This window comes from Lactuca virosa, chromosome 3 (assembly GCF_052849685.1).
Source record: "Lactuca virosa cultivar CGN04683 chromosome 3, Lactuca_virosa_CGN04683_v6, whole genome shotgun sequence".
NCBI lineage: Eukaryota > Viridiplantae > Streptophyta > Magnoliopsida > Asterales > Asteraceae > Lactuca > Lactuca virosa.
In genome coordinates this window covers 141,654,192-141,676,146 of record NC_136428.1, presented here as the reverse complement: position 1 = coordinate 141,676,146, position 21,955 = coordinate 141,654,192, and the positions used below count along the sequence as shown (strand labels likewise).

Sequence of the window (21,955 nt, the reverse complement as noted above, 5' to 3'; positions counted from 1 at the left end):
TGAGACACAACATAATTTGCAATACAAAATTTTAGTTGCTTAGGGGATTCCAATATATCACCAAGATTTAGTTCCATCTTGTCCCATATGATGTTTGGTTCATGAACCATGTACTTAGGTTTTCCTTCTTCCCCAACATCATCATCACTTTCCCAGTCATTTTCATGGTATACTCGTGCTCTCATTTCAGCAGACATACTAGCATTACGTAGGGTAACATCATTAAGTAATATATTCAGGAAAATTTCCTCACACTTATCTAGCGTGTTGATAAACTCATCCTCTTTGTTCATGGTCAATGTAAATACCATGAAGTTCGAAGTCCATCTCATTCAAGCCAACAAAAGCTCGTTCAAAGAAGCAAATAGGCCGTTCCATTCTTCCTTTGATGAATACATTCTTTACTTCTACATAAAAGTAATGTTACATAAAGTCATTTAAACTAAGAAATCAAAGAAAAAAATTCAAAATTTCGTCGTAGAGTGTAAGCAACTTACCTATGATGGTCGTCTTCTATACCTAGCTTACACCATCCACAATAATGATCGACTTCTTCTACAGAAAAGCTTCTTGTATCAATCAAAACCTAAAAACATTAGAAAATACAGAAAGAAATATGTGATAATCTTCCTGGAGAAATGGAGCAGACGTACTTTGGTGTAATGGTGATGAGCTTTATGTTCTCGATATATAACGAAAGGAAATAGGGAATGAAACGTTAGTTAATGATAGGGTTAAGTGGAGTTGTTACCGGATGACCTGCTAAAATACATTTGTGACAAAAAAGAGCCTAAATGTTAGGCATTACCACACTTAAACTCGCAACAGGGACATAACCACACAAAATTGAAAAAATTAGGGACTTTTATGTCATATATATATATATATATATATATATATATATATATATATATATATATATATATATATATATATATATATATATATATAGGGAAGAGTTATTTGGAAAACAAAAAACCCTAAAAAAACCCTAAAAATCATAAAAATGCATAAAAAAATATTTAGAGATCATAAAACTTTTTTTTGAATTTTTTTATGAAAATATCGCAACTTTTTTAATAAAATCGCTGAAAAAAAAATCAATTTTTTTTTTATAAAAAAAATTGGTTTTTTTACAAATTTTTTTTACCGATTTTGTATTAAAAACAGCGATTTTTTCATAAAAAAATTCAAAAAAAAGTTTTGTGATCTCTAAGTATTTTTTTTATGCATTTTTATGATTTTTTAGGGTTTTTTGTTTTCAATAGAACCTAAACCTATATATATATATATATAAATGACTCGGTCCTTGAAAAATGAATTGAACCGATCCAATTGAACTGTAATTTGAATGGTTTAGAACAGATTTTGTTTTAGTTTTGACTTTTCGGATCCATATATTAAAAAACAAAATCAACATGAATTCACTCGATAAGATTAGATGGAACCAATTTATTTTAACAAACATCCCTATGCGCTATTGAAATATGAATTTTAGTTAATTTTAGTATTTGGATAAAAATATGATTCATATGATTGCAAAAAGATACAAGTATATGATTGATTATTATTATTATTATTATTTTTTCTGTTAAGATATAAAGATACAAAAAGACCTTGAAACGTTGATGGAATTTATCCATTTTGTTTGTTTTGTCTTTTTTTTTTTTTTTTTTTTTTTTTTTTTTGCTGCTTCGTTATCTCACTTCCGTGAGTTCCGTCTTCCGGTATATCGCCAATAATTGCATTCGGATTGTTAAAAAAAACTTTTTGTTTATTAACAATAATAACTTGTAATATCGTTTTTATACATAATATTTATAAATTTTATGGCATTTGAACATCCATCTAATTAAACTACCTATTAGTTAAATCATCTACCAAAGTCCAAAGAACTTATAATCCAACGTTATTTGATAATGAAATGGTGTCTTTTTCGAAAAACTTTATTAAACTTTTCTTTTTTCTATGAAAATTTAAAAAGGAAAAAAAACGGGGAGAGGATAATGTGATGGTCAATTTTATGGAGAGAGTGACGTGTAGATGATCGCTTTGGGCATCCAGAAGCCAACGACCAAATCCTTCTCCAAGAGGCGAAGTCAACTTTTATTTGGTGATGGTCAATTTTTAGAGTTGGTGCATGCAAGGTGATTATGGGATTGAGGAAAGATGTAATCAAGTGAAATTCTGTTTGTGTAATCACTAATCATGAAATTCAGTCTAATTTGATTTATAATATACTACCCGTACCCGTGTACAACATGGGTTTATTATAAATAAAAATTTAATATCAATATTTAAATATTAAATATTTTATAAAATAACACTTTTACATAATACAATGTAATCTTTTTGAACATTTATAAAAGAAATCAAATATTTTTTAGAGCATTTATGAGACTTTATTATCAAATTAATAGAATAATTCTCTTTTCTTATAAAACTCGTTAGAATTTTATGAAATTTTATTTTAAAAAAATATAAATTCCCAAAAAATGACAAGTTGAAAATAATAATTCTAAAACTCCCACAAAATTATATGTGGCAAAACTTTTGAGAATTTGACAAGTGACAAAAAGACCTTCATTTATTAGAAAAGATTAAAGAAAAATATAATGATAGAAACATTTCAATTTAAATATTTGGATATTTAACTAATTATTGGTTTGGATGTGATTTGGTTTTTAAAAAAATATTATTACTAATAAGAATCACTTGCATGATTTCTATAATAAACCATTAAATTGTTTGGACGTGTGGTTGAATGTGTTGATTATAGGAATTATAATGTAATTTGGCTCAACCAATTTTAAGCATTTGTTTTTAATATATAGTTTTTTTTCGCTTTTTTCATGTATGTATTTTTATTAATGTAATATCAAGAGATACCGAAAGAAGGAAAAAAAACGAAAAAAGATGAATTCTTGGTAGCTTGATGGACCAGATAACGTAAAAGGCAGAATCTCTTACTAGGTATGAATTTTAAATAGTGACACTACTTGTGTTATTCAATAGTAATTAATTTTATTATAATCAATATGTTGTTTTCTTTATTTTGTATCATTGTAATATTTCTTTGTATGATATTTTATGTTGTTGGAATGTCTATTTGAGTTGATATTTTAGTATATTGAAATGAGAAATTAAATATTCTAATATAGGGTAAATTACATCATTCGTCCCTCGTGCATATGCCAGAAAGCGTGTTTAGTCCTTATTTTCAAAAATTAACTCGGATCGTCCCTCGTTTGTTTAAAACTTGCACATTTCATCCCTCTGGACATAAAATGACATTTTTACCCTTATTTACTTATTTTTGATTTATTTATTAATTATTAATTACTAATCCATTAAAAATATTATTTATTAAATATGTGAGCCATTTGTATTCAGCCATTGGAAAATTACTCCGACTACCATCACCACTTCCGGTCACCACCACCACTAACCTCCGGCGAGTGCCACCGCTACCTTTGTTACTCGAGAAAACACATGCAATCCATGTTCTAATCCAAAAAAAATGCTAACCCAAAAATCCATTTAAGACATCAAAGCTACTTAAAACATAAAATCCAGAAACCCATTAACGACATCAAATTCATAAATCAATACTTACATAAACTAATACACATACATACATAGACAAAAAACTACAAATCTTGTTTATATCTTCGTATGAATTTGAAGAAGAAACCCCCATATGAAAAAAAAACTTCTGATGCAAATTCGATTTCTTATGATTTGAAGCCTAATAAATCAGATATTGGTTCGATTTCTTCTGAACAGTCAAATATGAGGTGCAATCATGGGGAGAAAATGAAGGAGAAGGAGATGGGGGTTTGGTCGGAAACAACCAAGGAAACAACAAGATCTAGGGTTTGGTTGCCGCAGGTCGGGTCTCAGAAATCGTTGTTGTTCGTGGTCGCCAGATGATTTGGTGGATCGATCAGGGGCAGTCAGCAGTGGTCGTGATGTCTCCTTTAGTCAATGTCCGAGCTGCAAAGAGGGTTGCTCTTATTCTTTTTCCGATGGGATAGTTATAGATCTGAAAATAACGATGGTCGATTTCAATAAATTGGGTAGTTGAGTCTGTTGGTGGTTGAGTCCACATTTCCGACATGAATCGAGGAGGTGGTAAGTGGCGATTGTCAAGCAGGTTCTAGTGGTGGTTGTATCTCCGGTCGCCGGATTTTGAGTTTAAGGGGAGGTAAGGGCGATATGAAAAGTGTGAATGGAGAATTAAGGTATTTCTAGGTAAACCGGGGGTGGGGTGATAAGTTTAATTGTTTATAAGTTAATAATAAATGTAAAAATAAAGGATTAAAATTTATTTTTTGTTTTTCTTATATAAACAAAATAAAAGAGTAAGGGCAACATAGTCATTTTATGTTAAGCAAAGGATGAATTGTGCAGATTTAAACTAAGGAGGGATGAAACATGCAAGTTTAAACCAAACGAGGGACGATACGAGTTAATTTTTGAAAATAGGGACTAAACACGCTTTCTAGCATATGCACGAAAGACGTTTGGTGTAATTTACCCTCTAATATATTTTCTCCCTATTTAATTTTCTACCCATATAAAATAATAACAAATGTTATATTTTGATAAAATTAATAATATTTTAAGATACCTGTCACAATTTCATCAATTTCACATAAATATACAGACAAGTAGAAAAAAAAGAAAGGAAAGGGATATTTAATTTCTCTTATTTAAATGCCCGACTAACATGTCATTCTCCAAACCCATGTTACACATTTTGAAGTAGCAAATTGAAGAACCATAATGAAAAATCAAAACCGATTGACACATCCAACTGATTTGTTGGGTGTTATTTGATAGTCTACGACCGAATTAGATCGGAATGCATCAAAATTTGATGTATGTTTATGACCGAAGAATCAGAAAATTCTAATAAACAAAAGCTTATTGTCATATCAACCTTTAAAAGAGAGCCGATAAAAAGTATATAAATTAGCCCATAAGAGAGTTTATTTAGGCCAAAAGACAATTTATTAGACCATTAAAAGCATGCACGAAAAGTCGAAAACCCCTTTGATGTGAACCGGAGTTAATGCGTTTGTAGTTGAGATTATTAGCCCACCAGCACCGTTTATATACACGCGCGATTCTCCGCTATGCCCATCTCTATTTCACAGCTGCTTCTTTCTCTCTGACTTCGGTTGCCGGCCGGAGTTTCTATATCGCCGCCTTACGCTCACACAAATCTCCGATCATCTCTCAATATCAATCAATAAGAAATGGCTTTTGAGAAGATCAAGGTTGCAAACCCCATCGTGGAGATGGACGGTGAGTTAATATATCCACCTACCAATCCAGATACCATCCTTACACCGCCTTGATCTGTTTCCTCTTTCATTTTTTCCGATCTATTCGATTTTAAACTAGTTTAAGTTAAACTTAAAGGATCGATGTGTTCAGTAAAAACAATAAATAAATGGAAGTAGATCGACGTTTTTTTCTCTGTTTAGTTGCTCGTTGCTTGGACTTTTCACCTTTGACGTATGATCTGATTATTGATTGATGATATTTTGCATATTGAGATAGAGCTTTGTTTTGAACGCACAACTTTGTGCGCGATTGATCGTATATGCGGAAGACCAATAAATGAAATCAATTACAAAAAGCGTCCCCATTTTCTGTTTTTTGGTTGTTGTTAATCAGCTCTTGTTTTTTTTGAGGAAGTACTGTTTTTTATACCACTGTTGAGTTTTATCTCTTCGATTTAACAAATTAAGCTTGTTTGTTCATGGACTATGTTCATCTAAACAGCCACTCATAGATTTCTGAGCATGGACTTAGGGCTATTGAGTACCTTTATGGGGTCTCAGATCACCTTTTAGTCAGTTAAGTTGTTCTTTTGACAACGCCATAGCTAAAACCCTAAAAGAGTTCAATAAGCATATGCATATGTACAAGTAGAATCATTTCTGCTCTTAGTTTTGATCTCAATTCTGAAGTCAGGATTCAGGATCAATTCTCTGCACCTTATTTAAGTTTAATGCAGAATAGTTCTTGATAGTTCATGACATGATTGTTATTTGTAGAAATTACATTGTTTTTTGTTGATTCCCTGTAAATTTAGGAATTGTTTCAATACATACATGATTTAACTTGTAACAAACTTGTACCTTTTTGATGCAGGAGATGAAATGACCCGTGTCTTTTGGGAATCAATCAAGAATAAGGTTTGTATATAATAGTTTTCATCCCAAATATTCTTTATGTAAACATTATCTAATAGTTGTGTTCTTATCTCCTACAGCTCATATTTCCCTTCCTAGATTTGGACATAAAGTACTATGACCTTGGCCTTCTCAACCGTGATGCCACAGATGATAAAGTCACTGTAGAAAGTGCTGAAGCTACTCTTAAGTACAATGTTGCAATCAAGTGTGCCACCATTACTCCAGGTATATACAGAATTTAATTTCTAAACCTATCTATATAATTATAATCTTTGGATAATGACTTAATGAGAATGATTAAACTGTTTCATTATAGATGAGGCTCGTATGCAGGAGTTCACTTTGAAGAGCATGTGGAAGAGTCCAAATGGAACCATAAGGAACATTTTGAATGGTTAGTGATATAAATATCACTTATATAAAAGATTATATCATTTCATAAATATGTTTTCTGATGTTACAATTTGTGATTCTTTTAGGAACTGTTTTTAGGGAACCAATTCTTTGCAAAAACATACCTAGGTTGATTCCAGGGTGGACAAAACCAATATGCATTGGAAGACATGCTTTTGGTGATCAGTATAAAGCTACTGATGCAGTGATTAAAGGACCTGGGAAATTGAAAATGGTGTTTGGTATGATTTATGATTTATGGTTAATGGTTATTTCTTTCTTTTTGTGGATAATGTATTTCTTTTTGCTCATAAAAATTCCGATTTTGCCCTCCAGTTCCTGAAGGACAAGGTGAAACTATAGATTTGGAGGTTTATAACTTCACTGGTGCTGGAGGGGTAGCTTTGTCAATGTACAACACTGATGAGGTATGTTGCTATTTCTTGCATCTAACTATTTTTAAATTACTTTGACCAATAGTTTGACTTTATGTAATTTCATGAATAGTCCATTACTTCTTTTGCTGAAGCCTCAATGAACACTGCCTACCTTAAAAAGTGGCCACTTTATCTAAGCACAAAGAACACCATTCTAAAGAAATATGATGGAAGGTATATTTATATTTAATTATTTATCATCTTATCTTTTCTTTTAGTGATTAAACATGGCATTTATTATTATTTTTTTAAAATTATAAAGGTTCAAGGACATATTCCAAGCAGTTTATGAAAGCAACTGGAAATCAAAGTTTGAGGCTGCAGGGATATGGTGAGTAGCTCAACAAGTTTTCAAGATTCTTGATTTCTTTTCTTTTTTTATAATTTTTTAAATCATATATATATTTTAAAAAATTATTGATAGGTATGAACATCGTCTGATTGATGACATGGTTGCTTATGCTCTTAAGAGTGATGGAGGGTATGTTTGGGCATGCAAAAACTATGATGGAGATGTCCAAAGTGATATGTTAGCTCAAGGTATGCATTGTTTTTTCAAAACCTTCAATTTTGGTCCTTATTTCAAGTTTTTGTAACGTTTTGGTCCTTATTCTAAGTAAAATTACTACTTTTGGGACCAAACTTGCAAAAATCAGCTCTACCGAGGGACCAAAAATAGTAATTTTACTTTTTCGGCCCAAAATTGCGAAATTGAACTATACCCAGGGACCAAAATTGTAACTTACTCTATTTTTATCTGTTTAATGACTTGATTTGACTTTGGAATTACAGGTTTTGGATCGCTTGGACTAATGACTTCAGTCCTGGTAATTTTCTCATAAATTGAGTTGATAATTATTTTATGTTTATATAATTTTTAAAAAGAAAAAAATTCTGATATAATACAAAATATGTGGTTTTTACTTTTTAGGTGTGTCCTGATGGGAAGACCATTGAATCTGAAGCAGCCCATGGCACTGTGACACGTCATTACAGGGTGCACCAGAAAGGTGGTGAAACCAGCACAAATAGCATTGCCTCAATTTTCGCTTGGACCCGAGGTCTCGCCCACAGGTAAGGGTATTTTCGTCTTTTTGAAAATAGAGATTGAAAGTGATTCTCTGTTCCATCTTTTTATGTGCCACAAAAAAACTGTATTTTCTGTCCCACCATGTCACTGTTACTGTTGTTGTCACTGTCACTGTCAGTGTTAGGTAATTCTAAATAGTGAAGGGTATTCTTGTCTTTTTGAAAATATAGAGATTGAAAGTGATTCTCTGTCCCACCTTTTTAGGTGCCACAAAAAACTGTTTTCTGTCGCATCATGTCAATGTCAGTGTCAACGTCAAGTATTTTTAAATAGTGAAGGGCATTCTCGTCTTTTTGAAATTAGAGATTGAAAGTGAGTCCATGTCTGCGACAAAAAAACTGTTTTATGTCCCAACATGTCACTTTCACTGTTATTGTCAGTGTCAGTGTTAGGTGTTTTTAAATAGTGATGGGTATTCTCGTCTTTTTAAAAATAGAGATCGAAAGTGAGTCTCTATCCCACCTTTTTAGGTGCCACAAGAAACTGTAATTCTGTTCCTGTTATTGTCATGTCACTGTCACTGTCAGTGTTAGGTATTTATAAATAGTTAATATGACTGGTTTCTTCACTATCACTATCATTGTAACCGTCACCTCAAGTATTACTAGATAGTCAATATGATAAATTTGCTCAGTGTCACTGTCAGTGTCAGTTGTGAGTGTATTGGTAAAAAGTTGATATAAATGGATTGTGCAGGGCAAAGTTGGATGACAACTCCAAGCTTTTGGATTTCACCGAAAAGTTAGAAGCAGCGTGTATCGGATGCGTTGAATCTGGCAAGATGACTAAGGATCTTGCTCTCATTATTCATGGATCCAAGTATGTCACTTTTTATAATAAATTAATTAATTTAGCGAATTATTTTTATATATTTAAAGTCATAAATACTCATTTAATGTAACCTTTTTTTTTTCAGGCTGAGTAGGGAACACTATTTGAACACTGAAGAATTCATTGATGCTGTGGCACTCGAACTCAAAACAAGACTCTCTGCCTAATAATCACCGTACGTATCATAAAATTTAAAATTTCTAATTGTTGAAAATTCAAAAATTTGTAATGTTTATATTATAATTGTTATAAAAATCCTTATTATGATTAATTAAAATGCAGATGAATGCCTTGACAATTGAGACTAATGCATGGTGGTAACAAGAGAAGATGGGTAATTCTGTTATGAGGGTTGGATGGGAGTTTGTGATGTGTATTTGGTTGGATTATATTTGAACATCTTTATTTTTAATTTTGTTCTACAAAATATTTGGTAGGGTTTATCTGCTAAATTAATTTCAGATTTATTTGTTTTTATTTTGGTTGTTGATCCTCTTGAAATGACTAGCATAAAAGACCAATAATTTCTGCTGCTTTTAAGTTTTAAAGGCCGAATTTTAATGGGTTAACCCATTTAAGGTTGGGCCAAATTCAAATCGATGCTGCTTTGGCATGTATACACTTATTTATGAATATATGAATACACGTATTCATACATGAATATACTTTTTTATACATAAAGGTTAAAACGACCATCATTAGGTTTGATATTTTCCATTCAGAAGAGGCGAATGAGGATGTATAGTTGCCGTTTAGTATGCAACTCGATATTGGCAAACCAATTACATGTAATCCTTGCCTCATGTTGTAGTTGACCAAAGTTTTCTTCAAAATTGGACATTGTATATTATTTGCATGTCCGTTGGAACAAAAAAAAAAATCAAATGTTATATTTCAACCAACTCTAGAACGCACCTCAATAGCCATACTCTTACAAAAATACACTTGATATGAATAAGGTAAGACATGACATGACCTAGCCATACTCTTACAAAAACACACTTGATATGAATAAGGTAAGACATGACCTAGGGAAAAAAGTTATCACATCGTTCATATTGGTTATGAATGTTACTTTCTAGTGTCCCTACCCAAGAGCTTCCTTCAACCTCATCAAAAACCAATTATAAAAGTTGTCACTATTTGTCACTCCAGGCAAAACACTATAGACAGACAGAGACTGATTCTTTCCATCCACTATGAACATTGAACATATTCAAAGGGACACTACCTATAAAGATGATTGTTAACATACACACAATGAATATATAAAGCTACATTTTGTGGAAAAATTAAAAAATTAATCGTAACAAAACTAGGAAATATATATATATATATATATATATATATATATATATATATATATATATATATATTAACTTCCCACACCTCCAAAAGCCACAAAACAAAGTTAAAAACGATCCATAACATCTCTTCTAATGTTGGTGTATTCCACGATTATGGAAGTAAGAAAATAAGTTGGAAAAACTTTCTGCATGATCACAATATGAGAAACTAATTTTGAAACAATTCTAAAACACAAATACAAATACTTGGTTGTGAGTGAAAGAAAAGAAGATAGAATACAAAGTATATCTAGCGGAAAAATATATGTATGGATTTTCATATTACAAATTCTGATTTTCACATTACGACCTTGCTTTTGCAGTTAACATGACAAGACAATACAAACAATTTGTTGGTCAAATGACAATTCTTATTAAATGTTTGAAATTCATAGTAAAAGTGTACATTTTCATAGTCTAATTAAAATAAAAGTTTCCCAATGAATTGCAAGTCACTAGTAAAATGAAAATTCTTATTAAATGTCTGAAATCCATAGTCAAAGTGTACATTTTCGTAGTCAAATTGAAATGACAATTCGCTGGTGAAATGAAATTTTTTATTAAATGTCTTAAGTTCGTAGTCAAAGTGTACATTTTCGTAGTCAAATTGAAATGACAATTCGCTGGTGAAATGAAAATTTTTATTAAATGTCTTAAGTTCGTAGTCAAAGTGTACATTTTCGTATTCAAATTGTTATGAAAATTCGTTGGTGAAATAACAATTTACTGGCGAAATGATAGTTCTTATTAAATATCTGAAATTCGTAGTCAAAATGTATATTTTCGTAGTTAGTTTTACATGACAATTACATGATGAAATGACAAGTCAATGGTGAAGTGACAACTCTTATTGAATTTCTGAAATTCATAGTCAAAGTGTATATTTCCATAGTCAAATTGACATGATAATTCTTTAATAAATGACAAGTCACCGGTAAAATAACAATTCTTATGAATTATCATTTCATGAGGAAAGAATTAAATAATTAATATATTTATCCGAATTTTTGGATTTTTCAGTGATACATCTAATACCCCACCTACCACTATCATCAAACATCTATATATAGAACATAAAACCATAACAATTTCATATCATTCTTTCACAATTTATTTGTAAGAAAATTTCATATGTATCTCTACAATAGTTTTTATTATGTTTAATTATATATTATTGAAAATTGAAAATTATCTTTGTCTTAAAGTGTATGCATCTATTTAAGTCTTTAAGGTTAAGTGGTTTAGTACGCTCGACAATAGGAAAATAACATGGATCACCTTGATGTTAGGCAGGCAGCAGACTCTTGTTGATAACACTGCGTTACAACTTATTCATGACTATCACGATGTGGGTGAACAATGAGTAGAGTAGGGAACCCCTTTACCAATCCCGGAAGACGATAAGCGTAGGAAGTTAGCATTATATAATATGCAAATGCTTGTAATTGAAATGGTTGTAGATCTACAAATGTTTATTAGCTCAATTGAAAGCAACATACAAACATATGGGAAAATTTCAAATCGTTCATAGCACTTTCATGTGTTTGAAATGTTAGAAATCCGGGGTAATAAAGACACTTGGATATTCTGAGAATTATGATTATCACTTTCAAATCGAAGTATTTGGGTGATACTCCCAAATCCTCAATTGGATAAGACTCAGAGAGACAAGAACATAGAATGTTTGATGATATTTTCATATGTACCAGAAATGAGACCAAAACCAACATTAAGATCTCTGTCTAAAAACTGTCATATGACAGTTTTAAACTGTCATAAAACCATAAAAACCGACTTAAAAATGGATATATGGATAAGGGTCAAACCAATGATCAGTTATGTGAAAAACCAATTTTCTGACGTAGCTCGACCCCAGCCAGGGGCTCTGCCCCTTGGACCCCGCTCCCAGGGGCGCTGCCCCCGGACCCCCGTTCGTTCATGGGCTTCGTCCCTAAATGACAATGTACTTTGAAACTTGATCAAACTTAAACAAGTGTGTACTCCACACATTCCTTACTTGTTTAATATTTATCAAGATCAATTTTTGTCAACAAAGTAATCCCATTACACTTAAATAACATTGATGATAACAAATCACCAACATGAAATAAAATGAAGCCCACATCAAATTGTTTGACGTTCACAAAGACACTGATCGGTTCAACCTTAAACAAGTTGGAAGTTTGTATTTGCACCACATATAAAGATAATGCAATGTAGTTGGGTTATGTTTTTGGCCATCATTGTTAACAAGCTGTACAAGCCGTAAGCTTTACTAGTATTAATTGTGTTTCAAAGTGTATTGCTAATGCTATTATTTGGTTAACGAATGTTAATATTAGGGATTATGATTAATTGGATTCGTTGTATAAGTACTACTTTATATTATAATCGTAAGAACCGCTTTATATTAAGTACTACAGAAAGTGTGATGTTTCATACAACACTAAACAAAATTATCAGTCAACAATTTCATTTAAAAAAGATCCCCAAAAAATATTGGCCATCTTATAACGTAAAATATAAGCAAATGTCTCTGATGAACTCATTATTGCAAGTTGTTAAAGCTCGACACCATACAATCTAAATGAAGACCCTGTAATTTGCATAACATCCATATTGTTGAGGCTTATGTGGAACTTTAACTTGATTTACAACTACCGGTCGTGGTGGTAAACCTACTCTATCTCAATAGCCAATGCGTTCTAGAATGTTTGTCACTACGTCTTGATATTTCAAAAAATGGCCTCCACTCTAAAAATATTGAAGGCTTCGAGAGCTGGCAATGGGTAGACCTGGGTTGCGTTCGGGTTCAACCCACTTATTAATTGGGTTGAAGATTTCAACCCAACCCAACCTGTTTATTTAAATGGATTGATATTTCCAACCCAACCTAACCTAACCTTTCAAATAAATGGGTTGTCACCGGGTTGACCTATTTATGTATTTCTCAACCCAACCTATTAAATAAATGGGTTAAACCTGTGTTAACCCATTTAAAATAAAAAAATTAAATAAATTAACTAAAGATTACACCATTTAAATTAGCTCCAAGCTTAAATAAAATTTCAAAGAATGACAAAAATCCAATTCCAATTCATAAATAAAAATAAATGTTCAAATAACATTAAAAATATTTAATTTCGAAGTAATAACATTAAAATACTTAATTTGGAAGTGATTTTGGAGAGTGACTAGTGTTGTCGGAGCCAAGAAAAAAAGATAGGAATTAGGATTACATTTTTTAAAACATGAATAATAACACAACATTATAATTTATAAATTAAAACTTAGATTAATACATTATAATATTTAAATAATTATTAAATTAAATATATTAAAGTTAAATGGATTGGTGGGTTGAAAACGAGTTAATAATTTTTACCCAATCCAACCTATTTAATTAAATGGGTTAGGCGGGTTGACCCATTTAACTTAAATGAGTTGAAAATCTGAAGTCAACCTGCTAATATTGGGTTGGGTTCGGGTTGGGTAAAATTTTGCCGCCTCTAGGCTCTGTATGTCATGAGGTTTTTATATACGTAGAAGGTCATCGTCTCGAGCCATAGCTCGCCAAGGAAACAACGTAGTTTATTGAAAAATATACTTGGTCAACGAAAAAAATACAAAATATAGATAAAGTACAATCATTATGAAAACTATGTGTATGAATAAAGTAACTTACGTTATCAACTTCCCGTCACACTTTTGTAGCCTCATACCCATCATGTTCACTAGCAGCCCAAGGTACCTAGTCTTGTTGCAACAACAATTAGAATAAATATTGTGACATGATCGTCCAACATGCCCCTGATGGGCATCTCTCCAACAATAATTGTACCCAGATACATAAATGTTGCCATGCCATTTTTATAAGATATATATCTAATGCTTTTATTAGTTTATTTTATAACTTTATTTGAGTTTTACCTTCGAAGCTAACCACCCTGATTTGATTCGAGCGAATAATTCATCCCAAAATTCTGTATTCATTCTTTCGACAAGATAATGTTGGCGAGTGACCTCAATGAATGACCTATTCGATTTGAATATTTCCATAACATTCAATCCTATAGGCATGTATGACTCAAGAAAAAGAGATGCAAAGTGGTGATCAACCATGGGCAACGATCATCGTGCTATATGTGGGGTAGGTACGCTTTGTTCCCTATGAGATCACTTCGAGTGTGATGTCGCATCGAACTACATTTAATAGGAAAATTCATTAATCATACTGATATTACTATTTTTATACATGTTTGTAGGCAATATTTATTTACATTTTTATTAATATTTTGGTTATTAGCATAGAATAATGGTACTTATAAGCTTAAATTATATTTTGCAGCCAAATAGAAGCATTTTTAGAGAAAAAGACTTAAATTGACAAAACATGGAACTTTGGAGGCTTGGAGAATAAAAGCGAATGAAGCTTACGTAATCTGCTATATTCACATCGTGAGGTTTATAGATTCACGACGTGAGCACGGATCTTCCAGAAGATAAACAACGCGAAGAGGAGTCCTTGTCCAACACGTATATCTACTATTCACGTCGTGAGACATATCCATTCACGACGTGAGTGCGGAAAAACCAGAAACTATATATACTCTTGCTCTTACGACTTGAGAGACTTTTGGCTGATTGAGGGAGTTCCTGGAGACGAATTGCAGAAGGAGAAGTGGTCTGGAATTGGCTTTCAACACCAAAGGAGAAGAGAAGTTCATAATTGGATTCTAGTTTTGGTACTTTAATTATGTTTTTGAGTATGAGTTATTTGAGTTTGTTTGCTAGTATGTCCAGCTAAATCTAGTTGCTTCTGTTAGCTAGATGAAGCTGGAACTCATGGTTTTAATACTCTAGCTTTGATTTACTTGTTGGTTAAGACTTGTGTTTGATTGTTTGAACCTAGCATGTTTGATTTAATATTTGATTGCTTTAAGTTCTTGTTCTGTGTACTTAGTGAATATGAATCTGCATGAATTTGAATAGCTAATAATTCAGTGAACACTAGGTTATTAGAGCTAAGATCAAACCAATCTTAGATAAGCAATTAAATTATTAAAATTATGCTGTGCTAGAGAACTCATATTATGACCATAAGTGTGTTTGTCAAATCAATCTTACATAGCTCAAATTCTATTTAATAATTGATTCTGTGTTAGCTATTGTGTGACCATACATAGATTTACATGAATTAATTAATGTTAGTAAATTTAGAACTAAATTGCTAATACTATCTTAATTGGTAACCAATAGTAATTGTCATAGCTAATTTATAAACCATTGAGGGAAAGTAGATTCGAACTAACAGAAGTGTTTTTTTACTGATTGAATTTGTGTTAAAGAATTAAGTTCATCTAAACTTGAAAAATTAGATAAATCCCCTTTCTTTGTTAGTAATTAGGTTGATTTAGTAGTAGATAGATTAATTAGTCAAAACCGTTCCCTGTGATCGACACCCGACTTACCCGACCATTCTATAATTTGACTAGGTACATTGCCTAGGTGCAATTTAGTTAGTTAAGTTAGTTAGGTTATAAATATAAAACTAGGTGTAGCTATTTGCACGCATCAAGTTTTTGGCGTCGTTGCCGGGGAATCGGCTTATTTGATTGTTGATTTATTTGCTTTAGGTTGAGCGATCCTTTTTGTGGGGTAAAACCTGCAAAAAGTTACTTTTTCAGCTTAGGTTTTTGTTTCAGTACTAGATTCACGACGTGAGCCTTAAGCTCACGACGTGAGTTCAGTAGTTTTTACTTTTTTCTTCGTTTTTTTTCTTTTCTGTTAGTTTTTCTGCGACGACACGAGGTGGTGACCTTTACCACGTCGTGGTGTCAAGTTAGTAGGCTGTTTTTATTTAGTTTTTGTTCAGTTTTACGTTTTTATTTTGTTTATTTTGCAGAAGTTCATGATCAGAGGATCCAACACACCTTTGGTACCACCGCTTGAAGATCCAGAGTCGGCCCTTCACAAAAAGAAGGATAAGAACGTGAAACAAGACCAAACACCAAAGAAGACACCTTTACAAGAACTCAAATCGGTATTTTCAAAGAAGTCAGGGAAGAAAGCAGGAGAGTCGAGCACACCTTCAAAGGACAAGAGCAAAGTTGAAAGCCTAGATCCAATACCTAACCCAAACGAATCTGAATACGAATCCGAGACCGAGTTTGGACTATATACAAGTGAACCCGAGAACGAGCCAGAAAACGAGATGGCGAACATTGAAGAGATGTCAATGGGAGCTTACAAAAAGCGAATCAGAGACGATGTTGGTCCGGGGTTAGTACAACCTGAAATACCCGCCACTGCCACATTTGAGCTGAAGGGACACATTCTTTCTGCGCTGAAGGATTTTCCATTTTATGGAAAGGATCATGAGGATGCTTTTAAGCATTTAGATGAAGTCAATGACATTGCAGACTATTTCAATGTCCCAAATGTTAATAGAGATACCGTCTTGCTAAGGATGCTACCAATTACGTTCAAGGGAGCTGCAAAAGACTGGCTGAAAGCACTTCCACCTGGTACAATAACTACTTGGGCTCAGATGCGTGAACAATTTTTAGACCAATTTTGCCCACCATCCAAGATAGCTAAACTCAAGAAGGCGATAGCCAATTTTGAGCAACAACCAGGGGAGTCACTTTATGAGGCATGGGAGCGTTACAAAGGGTTACTAAGGAATTGTCCTCAACATGACCTCAACATACAACAAGAGGTGTCTATATTCTATGACGGGGTCAATGTCATGACACGACAACTCCTTGATTCGCAAGGACCTCTTACGAAGAAGAATCCTAATAAGATCAAGGTGTTGGTTGAAGAATTCGCAAAGCACTCTCGTGAGTACCACAACCCAAGACAAGATGGAGTAAAAGGCAGTGGGGGTGCACATTCTGAAGAAATGGCTGCTATGATGGCGATGTTGAATAATATGGACCGGAGATTGACCCAAATGGACCAATCAATTCATGCAATTAGAGTTGGTTGTGAGAGATGCAATGGTCCACACTTGACTAGAGATTGCCATTTGGATGAATATGGGAACAAGAAGGCTCAAGTTTGCTACTCGAGTGGGGAAAAGTATGATGAAGATTGGAGAAAACCAAAGAAGGAGTGGCTGCCATATGATGAATATAAGAAGCAGAAGGAGGAGAAATACAGGCAGACTGGCCGAGGTTTCTACCAAAAAGAGCAACCACCAGCTGAGAAGAACGCTGACTTGGAGACCATGTTAGTTCGTTTCATGGAAGCTTCAGAGAAAAGGCATGATGATACTGATGCAGCACTGAAGGATCAAAGAATAATGATGAAGGAGCATCAATATATGATGAAAAATCATCAAGCAATGACGCTTGACCAGCAAACATCATTAAGAAATCAACAAGCCTCGATCCACAATCTTGAAGCTCAACTTGGTCAACTTACTACTTTGGTGAATGAGAAGCTATTCCCCCAATTTCCCGAAAAGAAGACTCATTCCCATGTCATGGTGATTGATACTGAAGAGGAGGCTATCTCTGAGTTCTTAGAAGCACTAGAAGTGGAGCCAAAGCCATCCGATCTAAAGCCAAAGAAGTCAAAGCTTGAAAATGAAAATGCTATTGAAACACCCAACTCACGACGTGAGCCCGGTATGCTCACGACGTGGGACCAGTCTGAACAGAAAAATTCAGTAGATGTTCCGGCTTATCGTCCGCCTTTACCATTCCCATCTCGATCTAATCTTAGTCCACTGGAAAGGGAGCATCTGAAGTTTATTAATAAAGTAAAGGGTATTCCAATTAATACTCCATTTGTCGAGTCATTATCCAAAATTCCCGAATACACAAAGTTTCTACAAGACTTGATAGATACTCGTCAGCAATTGAAGAAGACTTCCACAGTTATTCTTAGTGAGCAAAGCTCAAAAGTTGTATTGGGAGAGATACCTAAGAAGATGGGAGATCATGGACGCCTCACTCTTCCATGTGAGTTTGGAAATAATTTGAAGACTTATGCTTTGGCTGATTCTGGGGCTAGCATAAATTTGATGCCTTATTCCTTTTATCAGAAGTTGCATATTCAGAAGATGAAGGCTACAAAAATGACCATTCATATGGCCAATCGTCCAGTAACTCATCCTAGGGGGATTGTAGAAGATATACTGGTGAAAATTGGGAAATTCGTTTTCCCTGTTGATTTTGTGGTTATGGATATGAAAGAAGATGTCAATGTCCCAATCATTCTTGGTCGCCCATTACTTAATACTGCTAGAGCCTTGGTTGATGTTCGTGAAACCAAGCTTACTTTGAGAGTTGGAGATGAAGAGGAAACTTTTGGAGTACAAGATGGTTTCCAAGGAAATGATGTTCAAGATGAAGTCTTCAATATTGATGAAGAGAATGAACTTGAAGAATTAGAGAAGCTCATGAAGGAAGAAATCAAGACAATTCAACAAGTCAAACGCACCAAACCAAGAGCATCCGTTCCACTTGTTTTTGAAGTGTTTGCCTATAAAAATCTAACATCTTTGGTGAGTGAGGAAAGTGATGATTTGTCAAGTGATGAAGATGAGGTTACTTCCAAGGAGACGAGTCTAGTGGTGAAAGAAGAAAAGGTTCTTATGGAGCTTAAGAAGAATGAAGAAAAATTGGAGACTAAAGGGATCAAAAGAAAGCTTGATATAGACGAGGTGAAAGCTAAAAAAGAGAACTCGAAGAAGGCGTACATTAGACGAGTTCACGCGTACAAGAGGCGATGGAAAGAGCAGAAGGTTCAGGTGGTGATGGACTCCTCTGACAGCTCAACGTAGGGAGGTACGATGTCCTGCTCACGACTCCATAAAAAAGAAGCGCTTCTCGGGAGGCAACCCGAGTTCGGTTTGAATTTTCTTTTCTTTTCATTTTAGTTTTAAATTTTAGGAAAATCAATCGTATCATCTAAATAATTTTATGCATGATAAAACACTAAGTGTGGGGTCCCTAAAATTAAGTGGTAATAAATTAAGAATTATAGTCAATAACAATTTGGATTTATTAAGAAATAATATGCCCAGACAGACTTCACAACGTGAATCTATATGATTCACGACGTGAGTCTATATGATTCACGACGTGAGTCCAGGAGGACTTACGAACTTCTTATCTGTTAGCCCAATACATGTCCAACCCACTTATTATTTAATTGGATGGCCCAACCGCACAGCCCAAGACAACTCACGCCGTGAATCTTTAGAATTCACGACATGAATGTTGAAAAGATCACGGGACCACAGATAAGGGACATGGAACACTTTGACCTAAACCACTTTCTTTATTCCTCATGAAGTGAAGGTATTTTGTGCTGGTCCCCCATTCCGATTTCGGCCATATTACACTCAATTTTCCACTTTTGATTACGTAACTCTCATTCTAAGGTATTTATTTCTTGTTTTTAGTAATTAATTTTTTTTAATAGTTGAATTAAGGGCTAGGGTTTGGTGTTTAGTGAATTGTTGAAATGTGCCCCAAAATTCATGTTATAGCCACTGCATGTTGAATGAATATGCTTAGACTTGTTCTAGGAATAAACCCCAACCATTATATTGGCCCGATTAAAACACTGCATTGACCGATTCTGACTTGTATGGACGAACTCACGATGTGAATTCCTAGGAATGCACGACGTGAATTCTGGGCGTGAATAAACCTTGTTCTGTTTAATTCTAATCTTTTGGGTGTTTCTTGTTTGGTTTTTGTTGTTTCTTGTTTTGCAGAAATGGCTCCTAGGCGCGAGGTTCCAACAGGGGTGGCTAGTTTGCACCCGTTTTATGTTTTCCTAACAACTTTATCGCTAGATGTTTTTACACGTTGCAACAACCGGTTAGGATGGTTCTACAACCGGGAAATTGCTGTTGCACCGACTGTTAATTGGTCAATACTGAGAGAGGTCGGCATTGTTGATCGGTTGTCCCCGTTTCTTACGAAATTATTTGTGGGAAACGGATTTTCTTTTACATGCAAGGGGTGGCATAATTTGTTTGCTATCTAGGAAAGGGTCTATAAGGAGTTATGTGTGGAGTTCTTTTCAACTGTGACATTCCATGAGAATGTCCAAGACCCGACCTACCAACAAGCCTTGGTTTTCTGTCTAGGTGGAGAGTACCAGGAATGTAGTTTGTTTGAGTTTTCTTGGAGGATGGGGTTGTATGAGGGTCAAGAGGCCATGACTCATGAGTTCGCGATGTTTTTGAGGGAGGTTGCCCGTGGTTATGAGAATGGGGCATCGAGGGTTGAGTTTTGGAGTAACATTGCATCAGGAGTTTTCAATTCCAGGGTGTTGCCGGATAGCAGCATCAAATCACCCATTCACCGCCTTATCCACCGACTCATCACATTTTCTATCAACCATAGACACCATGGGGACAAGGTTACCAAGATGAACTTGTTCTTTTTATGGTCCATTTTACAGCCGGGAGTGTGTTGCAACATCCCGTACTTTTTGGCCCGCTACTTGGCGGATTATGCTGTGAGTTCCCGCCGCCCTGGGAGCCCAATTTATGGAGGCCACTTTATCACCCGTTTGGCCCGGTCTTACGGTGTTATAGTTCCTGACATCACATGATCCTTGACTTGTATGGAGGGGAATGAATTTACTTTGGGATATTTGGAGACAATGAGGGTGGTAAGGAATTATGGATCATATTGGGGGATTATGCATTCTGATGATGATGGTGATGAGAAACTGAGTGACCAACCCGAGCAGTAGCCGCAACCGAGACCTCGCCGATGGAATGTGCGAGCACGTGGAGATACGGGCCGAGTTCAAAGGTTTGAAGGAGGGATGTCCACCGACCCATTCCAAAGTCGGGTGGGTTCATATTTAGACAACCTTCGTTGGGGTGTTACATATAATACCTAACTTATCGAGGGTATTTATTCCCATTTGGGTGTGATTCGACCACCCACCGTGCCGCCACATTGCCCGTATATCCCGACATGGGAAGAACTATGAATGCCACGAGGGGATGGAGCCGGTACTAGCAGAGTGCAAGAGGATGAAGATGACGATTGATCATTTTATTTTGTTTATTTTTAGTTTTTAGTTTAATTTAGTTTGATTTGGTTATTCTTTTGTTTTTGGAATTTGATTTGGCTTGTAAAACTCTTTAAATTATTATGTTACTTTTCTATTTTCTTTGGTGGTTATTTCTAGATTTGCTAAAGGAGTCACGGGGAAGGAAAGTCGAGATGAGACCGTATACGTTTAGCCAAGCGTCGTTTAGAGTTTAGAGTCGAGAGTCGAGACCCACGATTAGAAATAAGTGTGGGGTGAGTCAAGAGAAAGGATAGAGTTAGAGAAGGGTTATCTAAATTCTACATTTGGAAGAGTCTTAATCCATTAAGATATTGGGGTGAAATGCCAAAATTAATAAAGAAGAAGAATGGGCAGTTTCAGTTTTTGTTCGCCCAGTTTTCACGTCGTGAAGCCTTTATCCTCACGTCGTGAGCTCGGTTATGAAGAGTTTAAGAATCCACGTTTTCGCGCTTTCACGTCGTGATCCTTATTACTCACGTCATGAGTATTATATTTTCACAAAAATGAAGCCTTTTCATTCATATTTACTACATGGTTCACTACCATTCTGTTTGGAGTTATCATGATGACACTTATTATGGCTCG

At 34.3% G+C, this 21,955-nt stretch overlaps 2 protein-coding genes and 1 non-coding gene across 3 annotated transcripts; 2 read left to right on the top strand and 1 right to left on the bottom strand.

Annotated features, from left to right (window-relative positions):
- Nucleotides 1-5,131: 5,131 nt before the first annotated feature.
- On the top strand, nucleotides 5,132-9,440 carry LOC145166651 (isocitrate dehydrogenase [NADP], chloroplastic). Its single transcript, XM_079085673.1, has 14 exons — nucleotides 5,132-5,313; nucleotides 6,169-6,212; nucleotides 6,290-6,437; nucleotides 6,529-6,606; nucleotides 6,692-6,847; nucleotides 6,942-7,033; nucleotides 7,113-7,216; nucleotides 7,305-7,373; nucleotides 7,467-7,582; nucleotides 7,835-7,869; nucleotides 7,974-8,116; nucleotides 8,829-8,951; nucleotides 9,049-9,138; nucleotides 9,246-9,440. Exons 1-13 carry the CDS (start codon nucleotides 5,265-5,267, stop codon nucleotides 9,128-9,130), a joined length of 1,239 nt encoding a protein of 412 aa, XP_078941799.1. The 5' UTR covers nucleotides 5,132-5,264; the 3' UTR covers nucleotides 9,131-9,138; nucleotides 9,246-9,440.
- Nucleotides 9,441-16,523: 7,083 nt separating this feature from the next.
- On the top strand, nucleotides 16,524-19,106 carry LOC145164130 (uncharacterized). The gene is made up of 2 exons (XM_079082855.1): nucleotides 16,524-18,227; nucleotides 18,366-19,106. Exons 1-2 carry the CDS (start codon nucleotides 16,524-16,526, stop codon nucleotides 19,104-19,106), a joined length of 2,445 nt encoding a protein of 814 aa, XP_078938981.1.
- LOC145168198 (small nucleolar RNA R71) lies at nucleotides 16,908-17,014 on the bottom strand. Its single transcript, XR_013741769.1, has one exon. It is a non-coding gene; the product is annotated as a small nucleolar RNA R71 (small nucleolar RNA).
- Nucleotides 19,107-21,955: the final 2,849 nt, after the last annotated feature.